General features: G+C 42.7%; 3 protein-coding genes across 6 annotated transcripts in view; 2 read left to right on the top strand and 1 right to left on the bottom strand.

The window, feature by feature from the left end:
- The window catches only part of abcc8 (ATP-binding cassette, sub-family C (CFTR/MRP), member 8), a 61,168-nt gene extending 55,555 nt beyond the window's left edge, over positions 1-5,613 (top strand). Inside the window, exons 35-38 of the mRNA XM_078257561.1 lie at positions 350-453; positions 3,139-3,272; positions 3,642-3,704; positions 5,326-5,613. Coding sequence (XP_078113687.1) covers positions 350-453; positions 3,139-3,272; positions 3,642-3,704; positions 5,326-5,463 — 439 coding nt within the window. The 3' untranslated portion in view covers positions 5,464-5,613. The remainder of the gene's footprint in view (positions 1-349; positions 454-3,138; positions 3,273-3,641; positions 3,705-5,325) is intronic.
- A 191-nt stretch (positions 5,614-5,804) lies between these two features.
- kcnj11 (potassium inwardly rectifying channel subfamily J member 11) lies at positions 5,805-9,086 on the top strand. The gene has a single exon (XM_078257562.1). The coding sequence runs from the start codon at positions 6,759-6,761 to the stop codon at positions 7,926-7,928; it is 1,170 nt and encodes a 389-aa protein (XP_078113688.1). The 5' UTR covers positions 5,805-6,758; the 3' UTR covers positions 7,929-9,086.
- Positions 9,087-10,319: 1,233 nt separating this feature from the next.
- Positions 10,320-21,526, bottom strand: part of mob2a (MOB kinase activator 2a) — a 69,347-nt gene continuing 58,140 nt past the window's right edge. For all 4 annotated transcript variants that reach the window (XM_078257565.1, XM_078257566.1, XM_078257564.1 and 1 more), the window contains exons 2-5: positions 18,258-18,418; positions 16,079-16,172; positions 12,104-12,228; positions 10,320-10,818 (exon numbers count right to left, since the gene is read on the bottom strand). In XM_078257565.1, the coding sequence (XP_078113691.1) occupies positions 10,499-10,818; positions 12,104-12,228; positions 16,079-16,172; positions 18,258-18,418 (700 nt within the window). In that variant the 3' untranslated portion in view covers positions 10,320-10,498. The remainder of the gene's footprint in view (positions 10,819-12,103; positions 12,229-16,078; positions 16,173-18,257; positions 18,419-21,526) is intronic.

The raw sequence follows: 21,526 nt of genomic DNA, 5'->3' as shown, positions 1-21,526 counted from the left end.
TAGTGTTGGATATTTCGGTCAGTTAGATTACGTAAAAGTATTTTACCGTAAAGTTTATTTACATGTTTGGTCTCTCGGCAGAGCAGAGAGCTGGACATTTCTGACAGCTTACATAGGTCGACAAATTGAAAAGATATGTTGGATAGGTGATGCAGAGAGCGAGTCATGTCAGGTGTGAATGACGCAGTGCACCTGGAGCTAACTTGTTGAAATATTTGTTAATCATAAGCGACACTACTTCAAATAGATAGAGATCATAATAAAATGTTATCTTTGCTTCTTTAACTTTAAAGTTAGTGATAAATGAATACAAGTGTATGTGCGTGCATGTGTGTTTGTGTGTGCGTAGGTTCAACCTAGACCCAGAGATGAAGGCTACAGATGAGATGCTCTGGGAAGCTCTGGAGATCGCTCAGCTGAAGCCTGTCGTTAAATCTCTTCCAGGAGGCCTGGGTGAGTAAATCTGTTTGTTTTAACTAGTGCAGTCCCCGTTTCAAACTCTGTTCTGCAGAGTCCCAAAGCTCCGCCTGCACAGCTGCACAGAGCTCTGTTCGCTTGTTAATTTAAAGTTTATTCATATTGAACATCTTGCGTGTCCAAATTGCACCAACTTCAACACTGCACATCCTTGGGTACCCAGCAATACACCCGCCAAGTGTAAAGTAGATCGCATGAACGGTTCTCGAGATATGCGAAGGAGGCACATACAGACTTTATAGTTAGGGGTGTGTGTGTGTGTGTGTGTGTGTGTGTGTGTGTGTGTGTGTGTGTGTGTGTGTGTGTGTGTGTGTGTGTGTGTGTGTGTGAGACATCTATTGCATGTCTGTTGCTCTTCCTGAAGTTTCTTCCCTTCTAGCCAGGCTGGCTCTGGGGATGGCCATGTCAGTCTGTCAACCACTTGGTCAGTCCACCACTTTGGTCCAGACTAAACTATGTCAAAAACTATTGGATGGATTGTCATGAGATTTTTTTTACAGACATTCATGGTCCCTCTGGGGCTTAGGTTTATGACCAAATACCTGCAAAGCTATTGACATTCCTATCAGCCTCTGCTGTTTAGTGCTAATTAGCACATGCTAAACTAAGATGGTAAACATTATAACCACATGATTTTGCATGTTAGCATGCTGATGTTAGCATTTAACTAAACCAAGGGGCTGAGGGTAGAGGGAGTCGTATACTGTACATGTTGCAAAGTCCTTTAAGGCAAATTTGTGATTTGCAAAAGATGCGGTATACAGTATAAGTTAACTACCAATGATCTGTACAATAAATACAATCTTCCCTCACTGCTCCAGTTTCTCGACACAAAGATCAGGCTGCTGGATCAAAACACATGAGCATGAATCTTTGAACTCCCCTTCTGAGCTGTATCCAGTGTTGTGTGTACAGGCACATTATTCTTAGCTCAGCTTCAGGTTGCAGTTCTGACACAGTAGACCTGATAGTTACAGAATGCAGCAGTCTCACCATCAGATCAGATATTAGCGGAGAGCTGTGTTCCTCTTCAACAGGCGTAGCCTACATACATGATGAATGCTTGGTATGCTGATTCATGCTGTGCACGGTGTCTTACTTTAGCTGCTGTTGGTTTGCAGTTTATCACTTAGTTCTTTATGTCTCCATCATCCTCTACTACACTTCCTTATAAAAACAACCACTCTCTACTCTGCTGGACTAATTGACTGCTGCTGCTCATCTCACCTGATGTATTTCTGTGAGTGTGTGTGTGTGTGTGTGTGTGTGCTGCTTTGATTTATGTTCATTGGAGCCAAATGTTCACTAAGATATTGATCTGTAACCCAAGGGTTAATGGCCAATTCCTTTTGCCCTTTAATTAAGTCAAAGTAGCAGCACAGTGTCAATGTAGAGTCTTGTGTTGCATATAAAGCAGACCAGTTAATTGCAGTGAGTCTTCGTTACTGCTAGTGATGTTGAGTTTTATAAAAGATGTACAGTTGTAGTTAGTTTGTGAAATTAAAAATGAATGTTTTAACTTCATCATACAGTTTACTTATTTAATGTTAAACACAAAAAAAAAATACATTTTTATTTTCTCATATCTATATATAGAATTTTATTTTAAAATATTCACCACGCCTCACCCCTTGCGTCATGTTAAACCTTCAATTTCAGTGGTTATACCTCTCTCTTTCCCCTTGGTTCCTGTCTATCTCTTTTCTATTTAACTGCCCAATAAAGATGAAAAAATGCCCCCTAAAAAATAAATAGATATCTTTAAAACAAACTCTAAACTGAAAGATTACTGGAGAGCAGTTTCTCAAGCATTGTTTTATGACTTGGCCTCATTTGTAACACAGAGATGTAAATGGAAAATCCATAAGATATATATACGTATATGGCCATTTACCTTTGCCCTCTTTAGCTAAAATAATAATAATAATAACTTTTATTTATATAGCGCCTTTCATGAAACCCAAGGACACTTTCCAGAATTCCTGTGGCTTAGCTAAAGGAGGTTGTAGGCTGTGGTAAACAGGTGGTGTTTCAGGATCTTTTTAAATATGTCCAGGGATGTAGCATTGCGGATATCTGCAGGGAGGGTGTTCCAGAGGGATGGGGCTCTGTCTCCGAAAGGTACAGAGTCTGCTGTGGGGAATGGAGAGCAGGCCAGCGTCTGAGGACCGCAGGTTTCGGGGTGGGGGTGTATGGATGGAGGAGGTCGGAGCGGTACTGTGGGGCCGGGGCACGCAGGGGTTTGTAGCTGAGAAGGAGGATTTTATATGTGATGCGGGGCTTAATTGGGAGCCAGTGAAGGTGGATGAGGGTTGGGGTGATGGGCTGCCAGGTCTTGGTGTGGGTGAGGACCCTGGCAGCAGAGTTGTGGACACAGGCTCCAGCCTGTCTAGGGTTTTGGTTGGGGACCCCAGACAGGACTCCATTGCAGTAGTCCAAACGGGAGGTTATGAAAGCATGAATGAGGGTTTCTGCCACGGAGTCAGAGAGTGATGTCCGGAGTCTGGAGATGTTTTTGAGATGACAAAAGGCTGATTTGGTGATGGATTTGATGTATAATAATAGCATAATGTACCAATATAATGTCACATGTTACATAAAAAGCAGTCCCCGATTTAAAATCTAAAACAATGAATATTTATGTATTTTTCCCCCTTTCAGATGCCATGGTGACGGAGGGAGGAGAAAACTTCAGTCAGGGTCAGAGACAGCTGTTCTGTCTGGCCAGAGCCTTCGTCAGGAAGAGCAGCATCCTCATCATGGACGAAGCCACTGCGTCCATAGACATGGCAACGGTCAGTGTTTTGGGTACCCGAGCAGTGTAAGATGGTAGAAATGCATACAGAGGGACTTAGCAGTAAATCAGAAAGAAAGAAAGAAAGAAATTGAGAAAAATACTCTGAGCCTGAGGGGAGTCAGTGTTCTTACTTAAGACCCTCTCCTGAATGATCGGTCACAAAGAGCGACATTTCTAGCTCACTATAACGCAGCTGCACTTCCCTCGAGGAAACACGGTTGACTGTTTAATCAGGCACACCAAGACGAGGAACAAGAGAGGTGGAGTTTGATAAAGGTTTCAAACAGTCTTCCACGTGTACTTTTGTTTCTGCCCTTCGATTTTCAGTCAACATGAAAGTCATCTTCCTCTGCCTCTGCCCTCACAGGAGAGCATCCTGCAGAAAGTGGTGATGACTGCGTTTGCTGATCGAACAGTGGTTACTATAGCAGTGAGTATGCCCCCCCCCCCTCCCTCGACCACCCTCCACCCCACCCCCCTGCAGCTCTCCCATTTCCCCCTGAGAGCGCTGACCCTCGTCCTTGCAGTGCTGATGCAAATCTTGTAAAGTGAGGCAAAGCAACAAACAGGTGCAGCGTGGACAGCAAAACTGTCTAACTCATTCAGTAGGATTGTGCTGAAAATTAAAAAAGGTAAGAGAGAAAACTAGGGGAGGGGAACTCAGAGCAGATGCCAGACTTTCTGGACAATTTTGCCTGTGGATTCTTAAGGTTATTTTGTTATAATCAAAAAGAACATCCATAAATGTTAAAATGTCATAACTCTTCACATTAGATATCTTAGATGAACGTATTAAAAAAAGGGAGGGCAACCTGTGATGACTTGAAAAAGCTACAGTAACCTCTGGTATTTACTGTGGAGGAACATTTTCCTGAACTAAAAACCTTCTTTTTCATTAACTTAACAGCCAGTTTTATTACATGGGTAACACTTTATAATAATGGTACATGAATTATCATGAATGCATGCATGACTTCATGCATGAAAAAGCATGAATTCATTCATGTAGTACTTCATGAACTTTCAGTAATGTAAAAGGATTAATAGTACCTCATGACTTAATGCAGGGACAAAACATGAATGCATAAATTAAGGTATTTTCTGATTTATGAATGATGTTCATGCCTTCTTCATAAAACCTGACCAGTCCCAGCAGTTTACATATATTCTTAAAAAAAAAATGTATTTGTTGTTATCATTGTTAACTAAACACTACTTCTTCATTACTTCATGTTTGTGGCCCTTCAAATAAAGTGCTGACCTGGTTCATCTTTAACTTTGATAAATAAGCTATGTTAATGGTGGCATAAAATTAAATGTTTTAAGAATTAAAAGAGTGGGTTGGCCAAATGATACTGAGGTCACTGCATTGACACAAAGTACAGTATACTGCAGATGCATTTTTATATTTTCTTTATTCACGACAACATAAAGCAAACAGCAATGCCTCAGAACAATGCTCACCCAAGTAGGATATTTATGAATTTAACTTTTTACTAACTTTAAGTGTCTGACATTTTTATTTTATTTGAGGGGTCACAAAGATGATTGGGGCATAGGCCACCATTAATCATATCTTACATATCAATGTTAAAGATGAACCAAGTCAGCACTTTATTTGAAGGGCCACAAACATTGTGAAGTAACGGAGAAGTAATGTTTAGTTCACCATGATTACAACGCTACAAGTCAGTTTCTTTAGCCTGCCACTTTAACTACAGATGTACCTATGAAGAAGACATGAACGGCATTAATAAATCAGAAGTCATGATGATTCAAATACCTCAATTGATGCGTTCATTAACGTATTGTTCCTGTAAGTCATGAATGAGATACTATTACTGATAGTTCATGAAGTACTACATGAATGAAATATCTAAAGTGAAGAATTCATGATAATTCATGTACCATTATTATAAAGTGTTACCATTACATGTCACATTGTACTTACTTGTACAAATGACGTGCGTGTGATAAAGCATTGGTTATATATTTTGTTTAAAGACTCATTGAGTGTCAATGTAATGTTTTCTTCTCCCTCTGCGGCACAGCATCGCGTCCACACCATCCTGAATGCCGACCTGGTGATTGTGATGAAGAGGGGGATGATCCTGGAGTACGACAGGCCCGGGGCCCTGTTGGACAAGGACGACAGCGTCTTCACCTCCTTCGTGCGAGCAGACAAGTAGCACAAGAAGAGAAGAGAGGAAGCATTAGAGGAAGACATTCAAAGTGCAATTGTCCGATGGAATATATTCCTTTTTATTTTATAATCATGTATAATATTTGTACATACAAATAGTTAATTCTTTGTTAATAAAACATAAATGAGCATTTAACATGTTTGTTTTTTTGGTTGGGGTTGTTTTGGAAAAGAACTGGGATGATGACTAAAGTGAAGTTGTGTTGTGCTTGTGTGAGTGAGACCTTATGCCATGTTAAAAAAAAAACAAGTGACTCATCAGCGGATCGCAGGTTTAAAATGAGCAGAGGACTGCACGGTGCTGTCGAGCAAGACATGGCAAAGAGCCAGAAACAGCATAGTGATAATCTTCATGTACTCAGCGTGTTGAGCGGCTGCGCCTGCTGCAGACAGGACTGCCATGTGACAAGTTGGATGTCAGAAGAGCACAGTGGCCTGTAAAATCAAGTTTCCATTTGGGTGGTATGAAAAGGAGAATGAGCCCAGCAGATTTCAAAAACAGGACTGGATGTTAATTAAAAGACTAATTATTGTTCCTGTGTGTAAACAGCCCACTTGCTATTCATGTAAGGGGAAGTTTATAGCAGCATGAGGCTGATTTACTGTAGAGTGCCCTATATTTAACCCATTATACATTCAGAGAGCTGCCTGTGGCCTTTAGGCTGCACAACTGAACTGATCTTTTAATGCACAATGGGCCCACTCCTGCATTCCCAATGAAAATCACAGGAAGGGCACCACAGAGATGGTAGAGGGAGGGGGGTACCTCTCCACCTCACCACGTCTCCAGCTCACGTTACCGAGCGATAGTGAAGTGGCGGAGTCAGCGCAGAGCCAGCCGCGCCACTAAAGCCTGCCTTCTCATCTAAAGATAAAAGTCAGCTCACATGCCCATTATGTTCCTGCATCAACATTTTACATCTCCCTGAATTTCCACGGTGAGTGCGCACCACCGCGGGGTCCATTCACAATGGGACGTGGCGGTGTGGTACATCTATGCCCGGCCGGTGGGTGCTGTGAGTGACGGCGGCAGCTGTGGAGCTGGAAGAAGAATCTTCTCCTGGGACCTCGCGGTTGTGAAGCGCCTGATCTGGAGGCAACGTGAGGAGCGCACATACCTCCAGAAAACGGACGACAAGACTCCTTCCTTATTGCGCCCGACAGCTGCCGAGGAGCTTACCGATTGGTAAGAAAAGGGGAAATACTTCATCTTTCAGCAGAGCAGAGACGAATCTGTAACTTCAAAGCCAAAAGGCTGTGGGCCCATATTATGGGAGCGCTATGTTGTCCAGGAAAGGACTCGTCCCTGATGATTATTTACTGACACGTTTAGCTGAGAATGTTCTACAGCCCAAGTTGTTTAAGGCCAAACCGAGGAAAGCTCGGTTCGTCGCCAAGAACGGCGCCTGCAATGTAGCGCACACCAACATCCGAGAACAGGGCCGATTCTTGCAGGACGTCTTCACCACTCTCGTGGATTTAAAATGGCTCCACACGCTTATTATTTTCACCATGTCCTTCCTGTGCAGCTGGCTTCTTTTTGGGATGATCTGGTGGCTCATAGCCTTTGCGCACGGCGACTTGGACCCGAGAGGAGACGACTTTGTCCCGTGCGTAACGGACGTTCAGTCCTTCTCCTCAGCTTTTCTCTTCTCCATAGAGGTCCAGGTGACCATCGGCTTCGGGGGCCGGATGGTCACGGAGGAGTGCTTCTCCGCCATCCTCATCCTGATCGTGCAGAACATCGTCGGGCTGCTCATCAACGCCATCATGCTCGGCTGCATCTTTATGAAAACTGCGCAAGCCAATCGGCGCGCAGAGACGCTCATTTTCAGCAAGCACGCAGTCATCTCCGTCCGCAACAACAAGCTGTGCTTCATGATGCGCCTCGGCGACCTGAGGAAAAGCATGATCATCAGCGCCACCGTGCGGCTGCAGGTGGTGAGGAGAACCACCACCGAGGAGGGCGAGGTGGTGCCTCTGAACCAGATCGACATACACTTGGATAACCCGGTGGGTACCAACGGCGTCTTCCTGGTGTCCCCCCTTATCATCTGTCACGTCATCGACAAGGACAGCCCTCTCTATGAGCTGTCCGCTCTGGACCTGCAGCACGAGGACATCGAAGTGATCGCGGTGCTGGAGGGGGTGGTGGAGACCACGGGCATCACCACCCAGGCTAGGACCTCCTACGTGTCGGAGGAGATCCTGTGGGGGCAGCGCTTCGTGCCCACAATCTCCGAGGAGGACGGCATGTACGCGGTGGACTACTCCAAGTTCGGGAACACCACGAAGGTGCCGACACCGTGCTGCAGCGCCAAGCAACTGGACGAGGCAGGTGGCATGGCTCGGTTTAAACTAAACGAGGGCGTCACTTTGCGGGCGACTGTGAGAAGGCGACGGGGCTCTACGGTGGTCCGCAGGTCCAAGGTGGAGACTTTAGTGAACTGATGATCCATGTAAACCCTGTCTGCCAGCATTTTATATGAGAAATCATTATTTTTAGTTTGTAGAGTTAAATGACAAAATACTATTTATTTTAAAAGTAATATGTTATAGAGTACTTGTAATCAGTAATCCACATCACATCTATCTCTTCTGTCAATGTCACAACAAGCCTTTTACTCAGGGTCTGAGTGAAAACGCACGACAGAATGCACCAATATAAAAAAAATAGATATGACTGTTAGAAAAACGAAAGAATCCTGGTGCTCAGAATGAACAGAAAGTCCAGTTTGGATGCGTTTGATCTTTTTTTTTTTTTTTTTTAAGAGTGACTGCATGTATCTTGAATCAATAAAAGGTGAATGCTTCATGTAAAGTGTGTTGTGGATGGAGAAGCCACATTATATGATTTAAAGGGACACTCCAATGAGTCAGTGTTGCACTCCCATAAAGTTAAGGGACTCACAAGCAGAGCCTGAGTGATACTGGAGGTTTGAGGCCGATATCAATATTTGAGTTTGAAAAATCCAGTAATGATCCGGCAACATTTTTTATACCGATCACTGCAATTTGGGTATTAAAGAATTGAGACAAAGACATGTACTGTGCGAGACATTTTACTAGTATGATTTGATCACAATCAATACGATCCTACATGTCCTATGATGCAACCATCTTTTCATTTTGGCCTCTCTTTCTGGTCAACTTCCACATCTTTCAAGTTGTATGCTCCCAGTTTGCAACACACATTCTGTTATAAATACGTACTCCCCAAACTTCACTGTGACATCATCCGGACTTTTATCTATAGAGCTCCTGCAGTGACAGAAGCCATTACACAACTGTTACAGACCGAGTAGTACTCCTCGGGACTAGTAAACTATGTGTAAAATAAGCGGAGTTGCCCTTTAAAAATGGCATTATGTTTGAGGAGGCTGCACACAAGATGCTCATGTTTCTTTCCTTTTGCATAATTTACACAAACCCATTCATACAAACGACAGTGAGGCAAGATGGCATTTCTCTCTTTTATTAGATTATGATCCGCAGAGCTTAAAATATTAAATTGCTTTTAACTTAGTTAATAATTAAAATACATAAAAACGAGAGCCAGAACTGAAGAACCCTGCAAAAAAAAAAAAAAAAATTAAAATAAATATAAAAGGAGAATTATAAACCCAATCCTCCTCCACACAGAGGCTATGTCTGATAGAACCCGCTTGTGATTCTTTGTACAGTCCATTTTCTATACATGTGTAATGATACCATTATTGTTATTTCTTAACAAATTTTCCTCTGATAATCTTAAAAAAAAAAAAAGAAGCAAATCTTATGGGGCCCGGTAAAAACAATAAACCAAAAGTGGAGATCTTTAGTTTTGCACTTGGAGTGACTGAGCAGCTCCACACCATCTACTCCCAGCCCTCTTCCTCCTGTCTCCATCTCTACCTCTCTGGGCCTGCAGACATTACCTCATGTCTTTGTCCTTCTGTGCTGCTGAAGTGGGGTGGTCGGTGGTGGTGTTGGTGTAGGGGGGTGCTGCTGTGCTGAAACGCCGGCAAACAACACTGACTCAGCCTCATGTGGGCACCAGTCTGCCTCAACGTATCGACTCTGATCAGATTAAATACCCAACGTACAATCTTTCGATTTTCTTCCCTGTCTCCTTGTTTTTGTGGCGTTCTCGTCATGTTTGCTGCCCTCTACAGGAAGGCGCTGGGACACGTTTGTTAGGGGGAACATTATATGACTATACTGTAGCTAAACACGATTAACATCTGTCATATGAAGGACTGAGCAGTCCGGTCAACAAGGGACAGAGAATGGAAAATTAGAGAGTAAATTCTCTCTGGCAGCAGTGACGTATTCTCTCAGGTCCTGAGTAGGAAGCGCTTTAATCATCCCCCCACATAAACAACCCAAACAGTGATTGGCTAGTATCGCCCCGTCAGGCAGTGACGTGGCTCCCTACTGGCCAGCGTAGTGGCCGTACGCCTGCAGGCCGCCTCCCGCCGCCGCAGGAGGGAAGGACGAGCCCGCAGGTGACCAGAGATGCCTCTTCTCCACACATTAACAACACTGTACAATAGTAGGTTGAAGCAAAGCAGAGCCCCCTTCCTGTACTGTATGTTAGGTAGAGGATAGAGGGAGGTGAAGGACACACTGCATCCCCCCCCAACCCACAACAAAAACTTAAACTGAATAAAACTTCAACAAAAGTGAAATAAAACAAAAAATAAAACATAACATACTTTTTTGTTCCTAGTTTAAATTGCAGAGAAGATGGGAGGGATTTGCCCCTGGGAGGAATGCTCACGCCAATTCCTGCTGGCGTGACAAATCCCTCTCTGCCAACCCAACCCCCCGAAAAACCCTCCCCCCTCCACCACCCCCCCAAACCCACCCCCCACTTCCTTCCTTCCTTCCGGCTGGTTGGTTGGTTGGTGCCGTAGCGAAATATAAGGGTACTGGAAGGTCTGTAAGTCCTGCTGGCACCGAGGAAGGGGGCCAGGCTGTCTTTCCTTCTCTCTTATCTTCTATCACCCCCGGGGCTGCTGTCTCACCGCTGCCCCCGCTCATCTCTCCGTCACGTGGTTTTGTGAAGAAGGGGAGGGCGCTGAGTCTGGGGCGGAAGGTGCTGGGGTGGGCGCGGGTGGCGGGGCAGGGGTGCAAAGGACTTCGGACAGGTCGTCCATGATACAGGTCTCCTTGGGTTCGACCAGGTTGAATTCCCTTACGAAAACGATGAAATGTGCATACAGAGTGTTCAAGTGGCCCTGCAGGTCCAGAGCCACTGTCTCTTTAAAGTGCGCCCAGTAGAGGTGAGCCAGCACGTGGAACAGGTACCGGCAGATCTTCTTTACCAAGGACTCAAAAGAGTTGGGGAACTCTTTGCCTGAAGGGAGGAAAACGGAAACAAAAGCAGACAGGAGAGACTGGATTAGGCACAGTAATAGTCATAAGGGAGTTTAAAGGACAAGGCTGGGGTTGTTCTATAGTTTTTTTTTATATTGTCAACTAGAGCTGGGCGATATGGAGGAAATCAAATATCACGATATTTTTGACCAAATACCTCAATATCGATACCGCAACGATATTGTAGTGTTGACTAGTGCTTTCACAAAATATTTACACAATGAGATTTTAGATAAATAATAATCAGTAATGTGGATATAATGACTAAGTTGGTAAAGGCAAATAACAGAACAGTTACAACAGTCTGGTAAGTTCAGAAAATGACATCACTTTACTGTAATGCAGCCTTTAAAACCAGGAAAAGACAACACTTATGCCATATTGCGATATTACAATATCCAAAATCTAAGACGATATCTAGTCTCATATCATGATAAATTACAGCTCTATTATCAACAGATTCTGTAAAAGACCAACATCAAAAAGTGTTAAGTCTGTCTCTAAATAGTTTCTGTACAATACTACATACTTTTAAGACTGGTCGAAAATTTATCGTTTCATAATTTTTTTTATTTTTATTTTTTTATAAATAATTTCCTTTGTACTGTAGTGTTTAATCCAAGCAGAACATAGTGCTATTGTTGGAGACTATTTTCAGCTGCAAATAAATAAATAAAACACAATTGGTGCTCTAATGGCAGCAGGGCAGATTATTCAATCAGCTCAACATAAACCACAGTGACCATGTTCATAATGATAAATAATGTCACTCAGTTTGGCTCATTGATGTTTTTAATACAATGGAAAAATAAAAAATACATGGAAAAGTATTTCTACAACAGAGGAATGCCGTCATGGGATTTGTTGACAATAAGAAAATATAGAATATATCACCAGTCTTATCCTTTAAAAGATTAAAAGTCCAACCACTGGCCTTTTGAATGATATTAGAGCTAAAAATCACGAGTTGATAAATGGATTAGTCGTTGAAACATTCACAATATGTCAAGTTGCTCTCTTGTAATAAGCACTTTTTACTATTTTTTTGATAATACAACCAAATGAATAATCGAGAAATTAACCAGAAGAACGGATAGCAAAAATAACTGTAAGATGCAAACCTAACTAATATCACTAGAATTTCTTTCAAATGTTAGTCGTTGGACCAGCACTCATTGACTCTATCCATCTGAAGCAGCAGGGGGCAGCAGTACAACATCAGTTACTTCTCAGAGGCAGGAAGAATTCAGAGGGAGACCACTCACCGTATTTTGTAGGAAAGATTTCCTCATCTGTGACCAGTTTCTGACAAAGACTCATTACGAAATCAACATATTGTGGAGCAGTGCACTTCGTCTTCTTCCCCCTCTCGTCATACCAGTAGTATATTCTGCAAAGAGAAAGAAAACATGCAGATCCCTGTTGTCACATATGCCTTGCAAAATAGCATTTAAAAGACATTTCATTGAGGAAAGGGATGCCATTACACAACTGTGGACTGACTTTTAATTTATCATAATGAATGTTTTCTAAAGAATGCTTGTGGTTAAAGCAGGAGCTGCGATGACACAAACGATGAGTATTTCTTGAACAAAATGGTCAGATTATTTTTCTTTTTTTTCCTTTCTGAACTCCGTGCCCCGGAGCTTTAATTTCCTGATTGGGCCAAATTCCCCGCTGTTACAGGAGTTAACTGGACACTGATTCCCCCCCCTCTTCTCAGTCCCGCTGCTGATCAAACGTCTCCAGAGGGGGTGACCCAGACGGCTGTATTGCAAGCGGGCGGATCGGAGCCAGCAGGTCAGCACTACAGAGCTAGTCACGCTAGCAGGTCAGCCAACACCTGAGACATACATAGATGAATGACCTAACCGGGGAAGAGGCAGTGAAACAGGACGGGTAACCACGAAGACAAAAGGCCAGCTGACTGATCAGCGAGCTGGAAAGGTTAATTAATAAGCTGGTGAAAACGGTGAAAAGAAATGTGCATGCAGGTGTAACCGTTAGCAGTGTGGGTCTGGGAGGCAGACATTACAAATCCTGAGGAATGTAAAGAGTCTACATAACTGACCGTGCAGGAGGGGACCTACTGACCACAGCACCACGACCAGACTAACAATACACTTACTCACCCAGGATCAGACTGGGTTTGTGTGGGAGAGACACTGACTAAACTACAAACATGCCTTCTCCACTGTGACAGAGCCGCCCAGACATGATGAGACTATGGCCATATACAGCATACAGCGCGGCTACACAGGGTGGTTTACTTCCTGTTAATGAACACACAGGTTGGGGCTTGATAGGGTTTTATTGAATATGATTTTTTTACAAAGTTCTTTATTCACTATATGCAACGCTTGCTTACTTAATTTTAAAAACAACAACTTATTTTATTTTTTGTCACTTTTGTTCATAACAATTGTTTTGGAACGGGATGAATTGGGCTCATAGCTGTGTTATGGTACTTTCTTTTAAATATATAACTATTCTGTTTTCATGTATTGCTTTTATTTATTTATTTATTATATCTTTCATGTAATCTCCTTTTTCCTCTGTAATCTCCTAGATGTTTTTATTTATTTATTTTTTTTTTTTTTAGAAATTATAGGGTGGGGCTAAGTGATCATGAAACCATACTGGGAATGGTGGCACACAGTACAATGTGGGGGTCAAACAACAATAATAACTAATAATATATATATATATATATATATATATATATATATATCATATATATATATATATATATATATATATATATATATATGATATCTGGCTGCAACTGCACAGTGTTAATATTTAAACTATGTAATAAAAGCAATGAAACTATAACTTTAGGAATGACTCCAAGGACTAAAGTTCAGGTAAACTGATTCAATGTTTGCAACTGAGCTAGATGACTACCTGAATGTTTTGCACACTTTTTGCAAATAGGACATTTAATACTTTATAAGAGATTTGTAATGAATGTGTGTATTTTACTAACCAAATCCAAAAAGGAAGCGGCTATAAGAACCTTCCGCTAACGAAAAGAGTGAGCACACGCACACACACGCACACACACACACAAAATGGTCTAAATAGCTTCCAAATGGTTCCGTTCCTTCATAGCTCATGGAAACATTTTCTTCCAAAAATAGTGCCTTCGGGCAGGGGCGCTGACGCTGCTGCGACTGTGGCTCAGTCAGTTTTCACCACAGAGGGGGCGCGGGTGCCAGGTCCTGCACGGGCAGGAAAGGGTGGGGTGCCGGGCAGTGGGGAAGGTACAATCATAAATGGTGGGCCCTGACAGTAAGAGTTTAAGTCAAACACAAATACATTCAACATTTCGGTTGAATCCAGAATGGAGCTGCAAGACAAACTAAAAGTGCTATGTGTTTTTAAGACATTGCCTCCGTTTTCCTCATGTCAATATACAGTGCAAACAAAAACATGTTCATCTGCTCTGCTCTCTCAACTCTTCAAATCTTTTCTCAAGGTGTGGACTACTAGCAGTAGCTTAAGGTGAACGCAGTGGAAAAATCCACTGTTGACTGAGAGGTTAACTAGTGACGAGTTGGTCTCTCACAGCAAATCTGTCATATACAGTACTGCATGTGTCATTTCTCATTGGTTGTGTTGTTTGTGATTGATGTCACGGTCACCTTTTTAGCCAGTGTGTACGTTAGTGAGCACACTTGTAATATGTTAAAAGCTGTGGAGTGAGCGTTGTGGTTTATCAAAGTGTGGGTAATCAGGTTTCTCCAGTCTTCAGTATACATGGGGGAATGTCAGCCTCGGTCCAAAGATGAGCTCACACATCAAAAAGGGCAACCCGCCCTGACAGGGCAAACTAGTTAGATTAATGCTTACAGATAGTCACCTCCCCTCTGTTAACATGGCATGAATAGGCCCCCATGTTATGATTATCCTTTAACATGGTGCTACTGCAGAGGTATGCCCTGCAGTAGCAGTTAACCACTTTTTATTATTAATTTAATTAGCCAGCAATTAACCCCTGAAAACATCACAGACATTTTGTCACGAGTGCATCACAGCACTCCAATTAGGCAGTGTGTGTGATGTGAATGATGTTAGCAGACTTCAGATAGCAGCAAGAAACACAGGCTGGCCCGCAGGGGATTAAAGGTGAAGCTACACCAGCTCTATCTATCCCCAGTATGCCTTTAGTCTCTCGCTGTTCTGCTCAGTGGTCAGATTTGATACATACTAAGCCTTGATGCAACAGCTGCACAGGATGTGTTTGAGACTAATTGTGGTCCAGAGGTCAACAACAACAAAAGTTGTCTAGACTCGTCTGCCCATTTTTTGTAAATAAAAAGTCACCTAAAAGATTCAACACGACGTGATTCTTTGCCGTTTCTGACCTCTGGGGGTCTAAACAGGGTATTTTGTGTGGCTAGGGATGGGAAGAAAAAGAGGGAATTAGGTATTAAAAAACCCCACTTGATTTGTCTAAACCAGACTGCTGACGCCTCATAGTGGATTATAGTTTTAAGGCTTGAAAAATGTCCTTAAAATCTATCCGTAAAATATGCAGTGCTGCAGCACAGACACAGCAAGCATGGAGACACAATTAGAGATGTTCCGATACTGATACCAGTATCGGCTCCGATACTGCCTAAAATTCTGGTATCGGGAAGTACTGGAATTTATGCACTGATCCGATACCACGTAATAAAGCCCTAAAGAAAATCTACATTAAAGTAGTTTATTTATGTTCTTTTTCCGTTATAACTGACTGTCAAACTGCATAATAACAGAAAGTTTTGTGGCATTCATGTTTCACAAAGAGTTTAACCTGAGCCAGACCGATAACAAAGATAGAAATCATATCACATCCATACAGGGATAGTAGTAGACAGTTGTTAAAACATAATAAAACATATGACACACTGGTATCGGATCGGTACCCGGTATTGGCCGATACGCAAGTTCAGGTATCAGAATCAGGAAGCAAAAAATGGTATCGGACCATCTCTAGACACAATGTACATTCGCAATGTACAACAGCCCATTGGTAAATTTACAGCTTGCTGCAGTACTACACATTCCAAGAACTGCATGGGTAGTTAAAAGACCAAAATTAACTGTGAGAGTGCACCCTCTGGAGTTGTGAGTCGTCCCTCGCTGACCAGGGAAGCGTCCCTTGCTGAATTAACCAATTTATGATAAATAAACCAATGGGCCTCGGCAGGTGAGCGATGAATAAACCATAAGCGGCGGAGATAACTTACGTGTTGCAGGCTGTCATGGCTTGACAGGTGTCCCCAGTGCAGAACTCTGAGATGGTGCTGTACTGCAGGTTGATAAGATTGAAGAATGTCGTCGCTGTGGCAAAGACAACAGAAGGATTTCAGAGCATGCAAATCAGTGTTTGTCATCTGTAACAAAGAATTAAATCATAGAGAGGATACCCTAATACATTTTCATGCCAGAACGATATGAGTAACTAAATCACTACCAGAACATAAGAGTAATGTGTGTGTCATGTCACATTCATCATGGATGACAATGTCACACCTAAAAGTACTGTAGTGCATACGTCACTGTGATCAATGGGACAGGCACAGTCACATGCACACACTAATCCATTACGTCCTTCAACAGTGTGTGAGCCTCAAACAATAATGGAAGTAATGAAGTGGCAGCTTTTGCAAAGTTGTTGCTCCAGTCACTGAAACTGGTAAGGGAAGCTCCTACACAGCCTGTTAGAAGAAATGCATCGCTCAGTCAAACAAATTTGTTCTGTATGTTTGACATATGCAGACATGTGAGATCCTTCTGGTATGGCGATACTCCTTAAACTGTACGTCTTTCTTTGCAAACAATTCATTTACTTAAAAGCTTGCAACAACATATTGGGGAACATAGCATTCTCATTCATTTTGCACTTCATTTTTGTTAGAGCTGAGTCAACATAATCATCCATAACTAGCTGAACGTATTAAATAAATAGGCTATCTAATAAAACACTGACAGTTTGTTGATTTAAAAAAATTACAATTACATGCAGAGGGGTACACTTGTACGAGCCACACTTTCTGTTTAACCTGCAACTTATGAGGCTCAAATGTGGTGGAAAATCGGCTATAAAGTGAAGTAGAAGCAATAGCTGACTTTGTGTTATAATTCCTTTACATTTTCACTTGTTCTAGTGAACTTTTGTTGTTGCTAATTCTGTCCCAAAATTATTATCTCATGTTGAGGCTGTTGGGAGGTCTGAACACCGTAGGCAACCCTTTAGAGAATAATTGAAGTAATAATTTAGGCTTCTGCACTGAACCTCTCACGCAGTACAGTAGCTCTACTGATCTGGCTCCAACTCGGGAAAACAGGTCTATGATTTTCTGTCGACTTATGTTGAGCAGATCATCATACGCCATTCTGAAATGGCTGCGCCGTGTGAAATGACTTTCATTGTTATTTCTCTTTCCATATGGAATGGAAGAACCAAAGGACACAATTTAAAAGCTCCCACAGGAACCAGACAGAACCCATCCCCTCTTTTCCTGCTCAAGTAGGTAGCCACCAAGTGAAAAAGTATCTAGGGAAAGTACTGTTGGTTTATATATATATATATATATATATATATATATATATATATATATATATATATATAGAGGCAGAATTAAATGGCTCCAATCATAATTGATTTGGTTAAACAAACTATTTAATCAAAACATTGCTCAGCCCTATTGTTTGTGTTGAAACTAAAGCCCAATTAATGGAGGATACGAGTTGATCCAAGCCAGCTTACATGAACTTCCAATTTCCAACACATTAACATGTAAAAACACATTCCATCTGTTTTATATAACAAAGTTGTATCAGCCTAAAATAAAAAGGCAAGAATGCTTGTTTTTTTCCTTTCCCCTAGCGAGCACCTGGTTTGGATACGTAACCAAAACAAAGTCAGAGAGACAGACAAAATAAAGAGTCTCATAAGGTCGATCAAGCAGCCAGGCCGCAGTGAGTTTGCAAAACTCCAGAAATGATGCTCATAATGACGACTATAAATTTCAAAATGAGTTGAAACACTGCACTGAAGCTGGCAGTAAACATTGGTGTTTAAAGAAGCCGTGTGGTGTTATTGGGATGGGTCAGGCCTGGATCCTGTTAAGAGCTTGGCTCTGTCAGAGCTGCAGCTCCACTGGAACATCTTGTCATCTCCAGACAAGTGCATACCGATTGAGAAAAACAATTCCAAATCCTTGAGGAAACTGGAAGAAATTGTATGTGATAAATAAGACAATAGGCCCCTTCACATTTGACCAATGATGTTGAAATGTTAAATTGCTCACAGGTTTAGTAACTACAGCAGTGGCTTCTGTTCATCCTCAGCTATGTGTCGGACTGTTAGAGATACTCTACGTTTCATATGTTCTATCGTTGACTACAACCATAGTGACTTACTGTTGCTGGCTAGCCATTCGTTGAGGTCTATCTCTCTGGGCAGCACCACCAGCTCCTTGAGGTCGAAGTCCACAACACGGATTTTTGTGTACTCTAGCTCCAAGTACTGCTTCTTCTCTTCTGCAGGAGGCTTCTTTCCATTTGGCTTCGTCTTCGACTTCCTGCAATGCAGAAGAAAGAAGACAGGTTAAGGAGCTGCGAAGGACTTGATTTGGGCAATAGAAGATCAAGGGAATTACAAAGCCTGATTTCAAAAGTGTCAAAGAGTGATGCAAGTGGTACGTTTACGGTTTAATTGAACGCTGTATGAAGAATGGGAAGAAATGTAAAGTCTTTGCTGAACTTTTTACATGATAACAGGTCAGCACAGGTTATTTGTTATGCATTGAATTCACTGCTGTATGGGAAAAAAAAGCTACTCGCGGACAGAATGTTACGTCGATCCAATAGCCTGAGCTCAGGCACAGAGACCTATGAAACACTGATACTGAATCTCTTAACTCTCACAAAAATCACAGGAACAGGAAGTTACAAAAGACAAACCTTCTGTGGCTTTTCCAAAACTGAATTCACAGCAACTTAAACAGACCAAACAAAGAGTCCTCTGTTGCTGTACCTGACCCCTAACTCGGACCTCTGACATGATGTTAAGTCTATATCTTCCACAAAGACAGCCGTCCCCAGCGCCTTGTACTTCCACTGCTAGTTTTAGCACGGGGATGTCATATCACACTCTTCCTGCACTTCCAGGGCTGTAACCTCTCCACCCCAGCCCCTGCTCCCTGTCTGTATCAGTGGAGGCAGTGCACTCTGGGGTCAAGGGTTGAAAGGCTTGATACATGAGTGAGACAAATAAACAGAGGCTCAGTTGTCTGGGACTAATGTAATCGACTGCCCAACAATCTATTTGACCCTTTTCCCAATTTTTCCCCTTCATCTTTATTTCGCTCCATCTTGCTCTGCTACTGTTGTTTGGGTTTGCTTAAGGACAAGGGAGTTTAAAGGCCAAATCTAGCGCAAAATGAACCTAGGGGTTAATAACACGTGTACCAAATCGACCGTTCTCTGGGATATGGTTTCATGCTCATCGAATGTGACCAGTTTTAGCCCAAACCGCTAATTAGCGTATAGCGCTAGTCGCCGGGGCACAAGTAAAGTAAAAAGAAATCGCTATTTCTATACCACTAACAAGGCTCAAAATAGCACCACACTTCCACACTTACACTTCCACATAATGAGGGTCCCTACATGTAAACTGAAGCATTGAGAACTTTGTAAGTGTACAGACAGTTTATTAAAAAGATAGTTTAGAAAGACAGAACCGTTCACGTATACAGGCGGGCGTCATCTTGGGAAAACAGTCAAACGCCGTGCTTGAGCTATGTTACTGGTTGCACGGCGTTCGACTGGTCGGGACTGTTTTCCCAAGATGGCGCCCGCCTGTATACGTGAACGGTAGGGACCCTCATTATGCTATAGGGGTGGTACGGTTCATGAAAAAACATCCGACCCGCTCGGTTCGGAGCGTGTGTGCGTCGCACGGTTCGTCAGTACACCGTTAATGTGCACTAACCACTTACTGCCGTAGTGCCCACTTTCGACACCTATGTTAAAACACTTACTGGAAACGACGAGGGGGATGAGCGTGACGCAACACATGACAGCTGATTGGACGAACGCGTCACGTGGTTCTTGCTCCTCCCGAATTTCAAAACAGACTCTAATGGCGTCTCGTTCTGAATACGATCTCGTATTTTACGAAAATAGTTCACCGAAAAGTGTTTCTGAAAACATTTTAAGCAAGAAATAGGCCATACAGTTGCTGAATCTGTCTGTTTTTTTGATCGACAAAGGTCAGTTTAAAAGATTTTCGTCGCCGAGCCGACCGCTCCTCAGGTGGAGTGTAGAGAGCTGCAGGTCACGTCACATGCAGAAATCTTAAGTGGGAGAGATAAGGAAGGCTGCCCGGAGCTGGAGGATGCGCTAGAGTCGTATATAGTCTGGTGTGTGGGAACATTTTGGATTTCATGTTACCTATGATGACAGCGGGAATAAAACAATAGATAAAACTGCCACTGTGTGCACGTATTGTGCAACATGCATTCAATATGCTAATTTTAGCTATATATCATATGCTGAAGTATATTTCTGGAATATTAAAGATTAAAAGAAAAAATAACAAGAACCGTACAGAACTGAAAACTGTGACCCTAAAACCGTGATACGAACCGAACCGTGGGTTTTGTGAACCGTACCACCCCTATTATGCTACAGTGGAAGTGTGGTTCTATTTTGAGCCTTGTTAGTGGTATAGAAATAGCGATTTCTTTTTACTTTACTCGTGCCCCGGCGACTAGCGCTATACGCTAATTAGCGGTTTGGGCTAAAACTGTTCACATTCGATTAGCATGAAAACAAATCCCAGAGAACGGTCGACTCGGTACACGTGTTATTAACCCCTAGGTTCATTTTGCGCCGGATTTGTCCTTTAAGTTTACTCCCCGAATTAATTGTGTTTTTGTTGACCCTCATTTCCGCTCGTCTTGCGCTCACCCCCTCAATCTCCAGTTCTCATCCCTTCCCTCACCACACCCTCTGTCAAAACACAATGATCCAGCCATGTGTTCCTTCCTTTTCACCTTTTCTTTCCCAGTCACACTCCCAAAAGAGAGCAGCAGCTCATATACACCATTTTCCAGCAGCAGCCAAAACCCTTCTGACTTTCACTCGGGCTCTGCTACGACTAATCCTGGACTTTACGCGAAAGAAGCCATGACTTGTGGGGTTTCTGCAAGGAAACTCACAGTCCACATGCAGCCAGAGATATTAGAAATAGATTTCGACAGAAAGAATAGAGAACAGAAGGGGGAGTGAGAGCTGAGGGGGATAAAGGAACGGGGAGAGGAGGTAGATCAACACAGGCTCAGCTGATATCCATGGGAACTAATAAACACGTACAAAACATGACAGGACTGTGGAGCACGAGGCCTCTTGGCCAGAGCACAGTGTTCAAAAGCCCTTTGCAGTTTAATTCCCCTCTCCAGGAAGCATCGGCTGCTTTCCACCTCAGCAAACAAGGGAAGGATTGTCAACATGCTGATGCACACAGAGCCAGCAGCCGTGCACTTTGTAAATGTTTAAGTTTCCCCCTTTACATGTCCTGCTGTTGTCTAATTTAGCTGTCAGGAGAAATGCTTAGCTATAAACTGCCTTAGGGCCTCCTGGACCAACACTTGCACAATCACGTTCGCGGACACACACGACCCTGC

The sequence above is a fragment of the Sander vitreus genome, chromosome 8, assembly GCF_031162955.1.
Source record: "Sander vitreus isolate 19-12246 chromosome 8, sanVit1, whole genome shotgun sequence".
Taxonomy (NCBI): Eukaryota; Metazoa; Chordata; class Actinopteri; order Perciformes; family Percidae; genus Sander; species Sander vitreus.
The sequence above is the reverse complement of the archived record's forward strand: the minus strand, read 5'-3'. Positions and strand labels throughout refer to the sequence as shown.

What these genes read in the sequence shown, in the direction of transcription:
- kcnj11 (XM_078257562.1), top strand. Translation starts at nt 6,759, where the DNA reads ATGTTGTCCAGGAAAGGACTCGTCCCTGATGATTATTTACTGACACGT.